The 10,788-nt window shown below is 47.6% G+C and overlaps 1 protein-coding gene across 4 annotated transcripts; it reads right to left on the bottom strand.

Moving 5' to 3' along the window:
• Positions 1 to 381: 381 nt before the first annotated feature.
• Positions 382 to 9,267, bottom strand: SERPINE2 (serpin peptidase inhibitor, clade E (nexin, plasminogen activator inhibitor type 1), member 2). 4 transcript variants are annotated; one of them, XM_009871198.1, is made up of 10 exons: positions 8,997 to 9,260; positions 8,304 to 8,324; positions 7,717 to 7,836; positions 6,381 to 6,608; positions 5,688 to 5,885; positions 3,283 to 3,481; positions 3,036 to 3,136; positions 1,929 to 2,015; positions 1,357 to 1,440; positions 382 to 1,069 (listed from the first exon to the last, which is right to left on the bottom strand). In XM_009871198.1, the coding sequence occupies exons 1-10, from the start codon at positions 9,250 to 9,252 to the stop codon at positions 1,032 to 1,034; spliced, it is 1,332 nt and encodes a 443-aa protein (XP_009869500.1). In that variant the 5' UTR covers positions 9,253 to 9,260; the 3' UTR covers positions 382 to 1,031. The 4 variants fall into 4 exon arrangements, with proteins under 4 accessions (XP_009869500.1, XP_009869501.1, XP_009869502.1 ...); XM_009871199.1 differs by lacking the exon at positions 8,304 to 8,324; XM_009871200.1 differs by lacking the exons at positions 7,717 to 7,836; positions 8,304 to 8,324 and having other exon boundaries at positions 3,021 to 3,136; positions 8,997 to 9,267.
• Between the last annotated feature and the right edge of the window lie 1,521 nt (positions 9,268 to 10,788).

The following is a 10,788-nucleotide window of genomic DNA, read 5'->3' as shown; positions in this document are numbered from 1 at the left end:
GTGCACACCCTAGCGGAGTCCGGTTTGGGTGCCAACCCCTTAAATATTTGAATTCTTACCCCAAACAGCGACTAGAAGGAGCTGGAAAAGTCAGTTCTCAGATTGTGCTTTCATTTCAATATCAAGACAGCAGTGCCGTTACTCCGAAATAGTCCCACACTGCTCCAGCCCCAAGGCAGCCCCTTCCACCCCAGAAGTCACCTCTCATGTAGGCAGCATAAAAAAAAAACAACCCCAAACCAAAACCCCACACCCCAACTCCCTCCTCCCAACAAAAAAAACCCACAAAACCACCCTTCCTTCACCTTCCTCAGACAGAATTCTCAACCAAGTATGTCCCAGGACCTAAACACCCATCAGCACATCCACGATCCACACCGCTGACTGTTCATAATGCAGTTTTTATTTTCCTCCTTTGTACAAAAACAAATATAAAATTTAAATCCAATAGAAAGTGTGTACTAGCAATGACAAGTTTACATTACAGTAAGACAGGACAATGCGATGTGTGTCTAACACCACATTAATTTTAAAACTCTCAGTGATACATGCACTATATAAAATAAAACTTGCTAGAACTTTTAATCTATTTCTACCAAGAATATCCAGGTACCAAGATACTCAGGAACCAAAAGTCATCTTGATAGGCAGTATCTACAAAATTAGACCTTTTCCACGCACGAGGAGAACCCAACATTAACAGCAACGTTTACCATTCTTTGTTAAAATCCTCTCACAAAAGCCAGACATAAAATTCTTAGTAGATACAGAAAAAGCTCAGAAGGTTGGTTAGCATAGGTAGCCGTTCAGTAGTTTAGAGAATCTTTTAGACATTTTGAAGATACTGTAGTTTTCAATTCGTATTTTTCCCCCCTCACAAAGCCAGAACTACATCGACTCCCGTTTCAAATCCCAGCCAGCGGTTAAAGCCAGCTCTCGAGCCAAGTCGAAGAGGAGCGGACAAAGTATGGAAGAGACAGGGGCACGTCACACGAGCCTGGGTGCTTCTTCAAGAAAAGTCTTTTCCACAGTCAAGGTTTGTTTATTTGTCCCATAAACAAGATCGTACCTGGGGGATAAAACGAAAACAAGGGTTACCACAGCCTGCAAATCCAACTTTTCCAGGCGAGTATGAAGCGACCTCGGCACAGGCTTGCGCAGCCTCCCCCAGCCCTGGGAGCCTGCTCCGGGCTGTACTCCAGACAAATCATCTGATACTAAAGGCATATAAAAACACACTTGCAGGACTTTTTTTTAGAGCAAGAGTTACTCAGTTTCTCCAGACTTCTTTCATTCCTGTTGCAAAATTCAACTTCAAAGCAAAAAAAAAAAAAGTACGTAATGAACGCTGCTTACCTGTAGGATTGTGCCGGATGAAAAACACGAATGGCCTGTCTACGATGAACCAAGGAGGGGATGACCTGGCTATTAAAATTGCAGCTTGCAAAAAAAATAAAAGAAAAAAGAGGTTTAAAGTTAGACAAAACAAATACCCGCAGCGCATTATACAGTTTATCAAAGTGAAGTTTCCTAGTGTAGGCTAGAAGCTTGCACAGGTAGGGAAAAAGGCCTAAAAGCTACCAACGTGGGCATTTAAAGCCACAGGGGGCACATGTCGTTCTTACAGGGATCGTATTAAAAAGACAGGACACAAGACCCACAGAAAGCCGGGAGGCAGTCTGGGATGTAGCGGCTTAGTCCTCTCTGCCACCCGCAGAGCCAGGAGCATCACACGGGTGGCCAAAGCGCTCGCTGTGAGCCGGCTCTTCCCTAGCCGTGAGCCTGGAGTGCACCAACGGCCTGACCAATGTTGGCGAGTTGGGATTTTCCTGAGAAATTGCACAAAAACCATCAACCGGTGGGATCTGAAGCCAGGGCACGTTCCCACCACGGTCTCAAGCCCGACAGTTCTCAGGAGAGTTGCTTACTTGTTGCTGCAGAAGCTTTGGTTCCGTCTTCACTAACTTCGATTTTTGTCTTCTGCAAAACGTGAGATACGTGAAGACCTTCTGACCCTGGAAAAGCCAACGAGAACGGCCGTCAGCGTAACCCACGGCATGAACCCTGCAGGGCCCTGCAGCCAGCAGCGACGCTGGCTGGGCCACAGACAACAAAAAGCTGCTACAGTCCCACTGAAATGCTGCAGACAGTGAGATCTGGTAGGATCTCTGAATACCATCACATCAGTCATTACAAAGAACAGCCTTACTCCTCCCCATTCACTCGGTTTTCTTACGTGATGGTTTAAGTTCGAAGAGCTGACTTGCACTTTTATTTTGAATTAAATAAATGAGTGAAAAAAAAAAAATATGCTCTCTGATTTTAAATTACACTCACACTTATCGCAGAGTCAGGGGAAAGAAAAAAAAAAGGTGTTTAGCAGGACCCGTGGCTTTCAGTGACACACGGGGATTTGTTTTCCAATTGAGCCAGCAGAAGGCAGGCTCTTCTGTTAGATCTCTCTGCAGAAGCTAATCAGGAGTTTAGCAGAAGCAGAGAACAGAACTAAAATTACGTTTTGGAGCAATGAGTTAAAAAAAATGCCTACACCCTATTTTCAGATACTCAAATTTACAGCTCCGGTTTGGTCCAGTCACTTAACTGGGACTAAAAGTTCTCAAGTTCCCCTACAGCTCGAACCACTAAACACATACCTGAGGGAAAAGTTGAACGCTGCCGCTGCAGTATTTGTTACAGTCTCAGGTATGGCACTATTAAAAATCCTGCCACACATTCTGGACAACGCTCGAGATGCTCAGGTTGTAAAATCACATCTTAAGCAGCGGACCAGCGTGATTTAGTGCCGTAACGCAAGACGAGGAGGGAGAAAAAAGCCACTGCAGTGTTCAGGAGAAGGAAGGAGCCAGGCTTGGCTGGCTACAGAATAAAAAACCTGAACTCCAACGTCATGGTAACACTTACCCAAGGCAAAACAGACACCTGCACTGGTAACACAGCGCTTTACTCGGTCCCAGAAACAAAGAATAAGGACCACTATGGATTTAAAAAAAAAAAACAACCAAAAAATAACTTACTTGTTATTTTTGCAAAGTTTGCCTTTGACTGGTCAAACATATCTGTAATGCCAAGTGCCTTCAGAGGGTCCTTTAGGTCTGTTTCTGCTACTGCTGTAAATCTAGTTGGAACAACCCAAAAAAAGAAGGATCAGTATTACACAGGAAAATCGCTTTAAGCACTCTGGTTCTTCTCCATCAAAGGAGATTCACACACACGATGCCCAGAACATTCCCTGAAGGAGAAACGGGTTCTCTCGGTACTTACTTGGGTAAAATAACCTGCACTCTTTTTGCTACCATGGTTGTCATCCAGCTCCCTATTGTTTTCGTGCTGATGTGGGGAATGATGGCGGAGAGCGGCGTGGTGCTTTCGGTGGGCAGGGCGATCAGCATGCTGATCATCTCGCCGTGGTACGGCAGCTCAATGATGTTATACCACAGCTCGTTCGGAGTGCTCGTAGTGCCTGAAAAAATAAGCAGAGGGTAATTCTTACGGCCTTAAATCTCAGTTTTTACCTCAAGATATCAGACTCATGAAGCAGTAGGTAAGAACAGCTTTGGCCCCATCTTAAAACTGACTCTAAAAGGTCTTTCTGCTAGGCAGCCCTGCGAGGGCTCTGCAGGGATGCTGACTGGACAACGAGCACAGGTGGGATGACTCCAGGAAGCAAATACTCATAGTCACGCTAGAAATCACCAGGTCAGAGAATGAGCTGTATCTCCCCATCTCAGCTGTACCAGAACCAGTCAAGCACTGAGAAGAAAAAAGCAAGAAAAAGCACAGCAGGTTATCTTCCCAAACTGAACAGATCTTGGGGGCAAACTCTCTTTCATCCCAGAGCTATCGGCAGAGCTCCGGCTGGAAGCAGTCTGGTGTGTTTAGTTCATCTTCTTGCTTTACGAGGATCTCATTAGGAAGCGGCCTCCAAGTCCTTCAAAGCAAACGCTTTTTCCAGGAGTTTCAAGTGAAAACTTGTCAGATTAACTACCAACAGGGTTTCTGGGAAAGTTTTTGGACACAGTAAGATCTTCTTATCTTCCCCCCTTTCTTCATGTAAGCCTGCACTTGTCAGCCCAAGCTGAAAAATCGACATCTTCATCAGAAATTTGATCCCGTTGCCAGGGCCGCGCAGCCTTGGCTGAGCTCGCCTTGCTAGAAAACTGGCGGCGTCGCGCTTCTTCTGTGGGAACCGCGTCGAGCTTGGCAGCTCGATTATTTTCTTTTAGTATGACAGCGATTCTCAGGCCAGGGCCTACAGATCCAACCAGCGGTTGCGCAAAGTCAGCCACAGGGCGGGAACACGAAGTAAACTGCCCCACAGCGCAGCACTACTCTCCCGATCTGCTACCTCCTACTACTGGTGTTACTACTCAGGCGTAGCAAACGGGAGGGAGCTCACCCGCACAGCCAACTCATGGGATTGAAGGTGCTTAAGAAATTTAAACCCTTAAAGATCCCTTTGTGAGTATCAGTGTGAGGATACCCAACCTGAACTGAGTTCTAACACAGCAGCACCTCTTGCTCCCTTCTAGTCTCAAGAGCTTTTCTACCTCAAACGCAGGAGTTGGTAACTAGCACCAGAATCTTTAACTGGCATCAGAATCAAAAAAATTAAAAGCCTTCAGGATAATAAGCTTGCTAAAGGCCATCTTAAGTTATAAACTTCTTCAAACCAACACAGACAAGCTGTATACACTGCAGGAGGCTTCCCCACCTCCTCCAGCTCGCACTTTCGGCAGCTTTGAGAGAAGTATGACATCACATCTGCTCCGATACACGGGTCTGGGACACAAAGTTACAGCTGTTGACTTTGGCACAAATGTTCTTACATCAGCTGAGCTCCACTGACAGCAGAACCAGGCCTTCAAAAGCACAGAGGGTCTTGTTCGGTGGATTTCCAGCCAGCTATGTTCTCAGGCCCATTTCTCAGCCTGCATCCAGCACTCACGGCAGCAAGTTCCAGGCTTGAAAGAAGACAAGAGGAGATGTTCTCTTACAGCTTCAGCCTTGGTCTGACCAGTGAAACCCCCAGAGGGCCGTAACACCACGTGGAGCACACTGTCAGGTGCTCCGAGAGTCCCTGATGGAAATCTGGCTGAACCTGCGGAACTTCTTTCACTCATGACTCAATTTGAATTCGAAGAGCAGGTTCACACCTAGGGAGATGCAGCCAACATACTGTCCTTGTGCTCCTCTGGCTCCCACAGGACCAAGGACTGTGCAAGTCCCATTTCTTCACTACACGGTAAAATACAGATTGAGTCTGCCCCAATCTTTCTTCCACACACAGCTCATCACCAGACAAACCTCAGGGTTCTGTTTCTGTTGGCGATTTTTCTTTACTCTTGCTCCTTAGAAAAAAACCAATATTTTTTCTCACGGCAAAGCTTAAGTAACATGCAAAGTTCTCGGTTTGGGTGCTTCAGATTTTTCTTTTTAAAAGCACCGGGAGGAGGCAAGTACTTTGACAGAGTACTCAGCGTTAAGCAGCTGGTAAATACCGTGCACAGCGAGCTCACCCGTATGAGATATGTCTGTAACACAAAGCCTCCCACATTAGCTACAACAAGCAGTGCCACTACACACCTCACGTACAGCAAACTCCTGTTCCAGTCTGAAGAGTAAATCTTACAACCACCTTTGGCAGTTGTGGGTGTTGCTGCACTTACCACAGCGGAAGATGGACAACTGGGACAGCATAGGGACTTGGTAGGTCTTCCCATCAGCCCCGTAAAACGGACGCTTCTTTGTATTTTCAGGTCGAAACCGTGACTTCCACAAGCCCTTGAAATACACAGCATTTACTAGAACCAGCCTGGTCAAGCTGCCATCAATGTCATCCGGAGCTACAACCTGATCGATCATACCTAGGAAAAAGAAATAAAGAAAGGCTGGGTATTGGCTGTCCTAACACTGGCCACCTGGTCACTAAGAACCTGAAGACTGTTACAGCAGAAATAGTTTCAGCAGAAGCACTTCTCCACTCGCACTCGGCTTGCGACACTGCTGTGCAAAACCGGTGATGTGGTGGAGAAGGAATGTGACAGCCCCATTTCACAAATGCCACATCCAGCACCGTTAACACTCTCCTCACATCCAGTAGGCACTGGTTTTAACTCCAGCCATGTAGCTCACCTAGATGACAAATATACTGCAGAACACGAGTTCCAGCTTCAGCGTACGTGAGCTCGAAGCCTAGATGCCAAGAAGCTCAAACCACGAGGAGGTCTGCCACGGCAGGGTCAAGTTAAAATCCTCCACTAAACGTGACTCGCCCCAACACGGCCACGTCTTGCAAGAGCCTAAGGCAGCAAGAGCAAAAGCTGAACTGCTCCACAGCTTTTCAGGAGTCCAGTACTCACCTCTCGTTTCATTTTTGACCCACTGGTTGATGGAATCACATGCTGAGCTTGGGTCCTCAAAGTCCACGCTCTTGACGCTGCATTGAAACACCTCTTTGTTCCTTGTAACAAAAGGCACTTCCATTTTAAAGCCACTCTTTGCAAACACTGCATTAGCAATTGTAACAATGTCTTTATTCTTTTTTGAGACTATGAGCCTGTTTATCTTCTTTAACGCTTTACCAACGCCTAGTCGGAAAGAACAGCAAGTTTGATTTAGAATAAGATGACGAACAAACAGTTACTTTATATGCAACTATTAACGACACGAAAGGTCAGACATTAAGCGCTGGACCGGAAAAGGAGACCAAGCAGGCATTCCAAGAGGCCTTCCGAAATGCCGATTTCTGATCTTTTATCTGAAGAACGCTACCATGTCCCAGTAAAACATGACCTTCACCATGATGCTCTCTGCTCAGAATGTGACGGGCAGTGCTGGGATAGCACCAGGTTCAAGTGGAGCTACGAACCATGCTCTTCCACGGCAGAGACTGTTCTAAAGTGCATTTTGTATGATATAAGCCCAGGTCACCTGTTAGTTCTGGGTTCAGCCCAGCTGCTTGGAGCAAACAGGTCTGCAGGATTGTGCAGGTGGTCTTGAACCTCAGGAGTGCAAAGTAAAAGCTGCTCACCCACCACCCTTCCTCTCCATTCACTGGGGAGCGAAGGAAACTGTCAGGATTTCTATAATAAGGTTCAAGTCAAGCCTTACAGACTAGGTCTTGGCCTAAATCGGCTACAAGCAGGAATCAATGCCTTAGTACACGAGCTCACATTACAAGAAGAACATGGGAAAGCAGCAGGTTCCAGTGCTCACTGGCAAGAGCCTTGGGACCCAGAAGCAGCCCGTGCCGAGCGCCTGCTCGCTCCCCCCCTGCGCACAGGGCAGTGCAGAGGAGCTGCTGGTTCACCACCTCCAGCTCTCCCCATCGGGAAGGGACGGGCGCTTGTCGACACCGCAAAGCTCTCGCCAGGCGAGCGGCGTCACGTTCAACCACTGCTCTCAAGGGGATCCTCGTGCGGCTGTTTCGGCAGCAGCCATCAACGGGCTCCCGCTGCTTCCCCACACAAGTTAGGCAGCACCAACTCCAGACTGCTTCCTCATGTAGGCAAACTTGCGATAAGAGATATGAAGGAACGAATTAGCTCAGAGTTATTCTCTCAGCCCCGCACGTCAGGAAAAGCCTCAGATGGCTTTGCTGTTTCATGTACTGCGACAGCGTCAGCAGCGCCGTCTGCGTGAATTCCTACATGTTCACTCTCCAACATTAGGGGCAAACTCTTTTGGAGAACATACCATAACAGAGGTTCTCAAACTGTATTCTGTGGACCACTGGTGGTCCACGAAGCACTTGCTTGTGGTCCGGGGAGAGCTGGCTGGTCTCATGCTGCTGGCTCTCCTCTTTGCTTCCAGCTGCTAAATTGCATTAAAAGACAGCTAAAGGTAAATTAAACACTTTCCCACTGTTACCTTTCCAAAGAAGCAGTTGCCAAAGGACTGTGAGGCAATCATGAACAAGAGCAGAGCAGATTGGTGCAAAGAGCTTGGTAGCATCCCGTAACAGGTCTCTGCAACAAGGTACTGGCTACCTTCTGAGGAGTTTGAGAACCTCTGTGTCTCACACTTAGGAACAGAAAGTCTGCAGGCCAAATAAAACCAGTTGATGTAATGCTTCAAAATTTTTGCAAGTACTTAATATTTTAGGCATTCAAATGTTCCTGGAGTTGATCATCCCGTGAAGAGATTTCAACCTACACCATTTAGATCTTAATCTGACAAATCATTTTGCCACGCTTTAAACCCAGAACCAAAACAGCAAAGCAAATGAAGACAGGGTGACACATGGCGTGATGGTACTGCTCAAGATTTAAACGCGTGCTTACCTCTCGGAGAGTTTCCTATTCCTGGAAGGAAGGCAGAATGCTGGCACTAAGATGTTAAGTCTTGCCGGCAAATACGCACAAAAATACTCAGCATGCAAAGTACAGCAGCAAGAACCTTCAGCCTACACCCTCTCCAGGGGTAGACATTGGCAGAAGAACACAAGCCCGCAGCGTCAGGCACAGAGACAAGCAGAAACGGCTGTTTCAAGAGGAGGGCACTGCAAGAACTACAGACTGGCAGAAACACAGATGCACAATGTCAAAGTGAGAAGGATCAGTCGTGTGGTTAGAGCTTGCATCGCTTTCGGTGTGGTGACAAGAAATATTCTCCTGCCCTGTTACCTAAGGAGGGGCACGCTAAGAGCTGCCCAGCACAGCCCGAGGCAGGGGACTGAAGCCTTCCTGCCTCTGCTGGCACCAAATCACCACCCTGTTCTGGAAAATCAATTTTCAAGGACGAAGGCAGTTCCAGCCCGGGCCCTGAAGTCATTAGCAAGGCTGCTTGTAGGCCAGTTCAAGCATATGTGCCCGTCCCTACTCAAATTGCCAATTAACTTCAAGCGTGTCCATTTGGTGCTCTGGTAAACAGAGCTAATTGTCAGGTGATGCAACCTACCACACTTGGAAAGCCACCTCAGACTAGCATGAAGATTCTGGCACAACACACCCGAGAACACCCGGGGAACCACTGACCGTTTACGCTGTATCTCATCATAGTTGTCAGCTGCTTCTTTGTCTTGCCATCGGCACCGAGCTGCAGCACCCCCAGGACCGACGCGATCCCATGAGGAGAAACGACAACGTTGTCCTGAGGCTTAGCTTTCACTATCTGATTGAAGACTTGGATTCCAACATCAGAGCTAAGTTCCTCCAGAGGGTAAAAACTGAACTGGGAACACACAGATGTTACAGTCCCAAGAACAAAGAGAAGCGAGAAGTGCCGGGTCATGATTTCTGGTTGGAGGCACCTGTAAGAGAACAAGAGGAGAAAGTCAATCCAGCTTTGGCGAGGACAGCATTTTTATTTTCAACTTCAATTCTGATTTACCTAAAGAGCAGGCACACGCTCCAAGCACCATTCACAGAGCTCTGGCAAAGGGACTCACATCTGTGCTTTATTGCTACCAGTAGTTGAGGTCTAGGGGGTTCCAAAAAGCAGATGACCATGAACAAACCCCAGGTATCAGTCACTATATAACAGGACAAAAGCCACCAAGCCGGGAGACCACCTCCCAGCACACACAGGCTCAGTTTTGCGCTTCAGATAAGCGGAGGCTTGGCATTCTATTTAAACTGCCCTTTAAGATAATTAGTGCTAAGAAGCCTCGTGGTCCTCGCCCACCAAGATGTGATGCACAGTGCATTTTATAGATTGTTTTTTGCAGCGAACAGAGGCATTTATACACGTGCAAACAGACCTTCTGTTGTGGGAATTCACACCTGCCTAGAATAATAAGAGTTAGCTGCATAACTGGCGTTTTCCACGAGACGAATACAGAGGAAGACTTGTCGATTTGAAAACGCCAGCCTAATTTCACATTTTAGCCTGGACTTTGCAATTTAAGAAAATGCAGCAGGATGCTCACCTTCCCAACGGGCCAATCCTCACCTGCAGCTCTAACACGGGGCAGCGTTCAGCATCGTTACACCCTCCTAGGAACTGAGGTACAAGCAGAAGCAGCAACAGTTTGATCAGGACCTCTCAGCACTTGACTAGAGAACCAAGGCCAAATCTTCAAGACCAGGTACTCTAACTACTGTGCTGCATTTTCTCTTCATGGAAGTGTATTCAGTCTTTTTGTTGTTGTTGTTAGGGCAAATGGGTACTTAGAGAAACAGCCAGGCAACGACCTCCTATTTTGTGCCATTAGGCTCCCTGCTCACCTTCGAGAAGTTCGATCACAGCGTTTTTACTTTAAGACATTTTGGTTGCACAGTTCAAGAGCCTTGACTTCTGCTTTCAGACCAACAAGCGAGCCTGTACCCCCGCCAAGACGACTTTTGTTGCTCCGAGAAGCCTCAGCTGCTCGGCCCTCAAACCCACCGAGCTGCCAGCCAGCTCCCTGGCTCACCGAAGGCTTATCAGGCTGCAGGAGGCGTACAGCCAATTAAAATGTTATTTGCATACCACACACAACCCCCCAGAATAGGTCTCTCCTCCCCTGGAGCCCTCTGCTCAGCACCACACGCTTGTTCTTCGGGCTGCAGCAGCCCTGGAGCTGGAGGCCAGAGGAGATGCAGAGTTCAGGGAGGGGGGAAGTTTTATTTTCCGCTGCCTCCCACTCAGCCAAAAGGGCGGACGGCACCACGAGCTCTGCCACTGCACCGCCTACCTACGCTCCGAGTTCAAATCCTGCTGGAGCGCTCGCTTACCAGAAAACCAGCTGGTGTTTGCACAGCTTCGTTTAATCATCTTTTAATAGCACATACTGTAACTGCACTAACGCGCTCGGAAGCGACAAATTCCGCATTTTCCACCTTCTGC

Source organism: Apaloderma vittatum, unplaced genomic scaffold (genome assembly GCF_000703405.1).
Source record: "Apaloderma vittatum isolate BGI_N311 unplaced genomic scaffold, ASM70340v1 scaffold3006, whole genome shotgun sequence".
Classification (NCBI taxonomy): domain Eukaryota; kingdom Metazoa; phylum Chordata; class Aves; order Trogoniformes; family Trogonidae; genus Apaloderma; species Apaloderma vittatum.
This window is presented reverse-complemented; position numbering and strand designations above follow the sequence as displayed.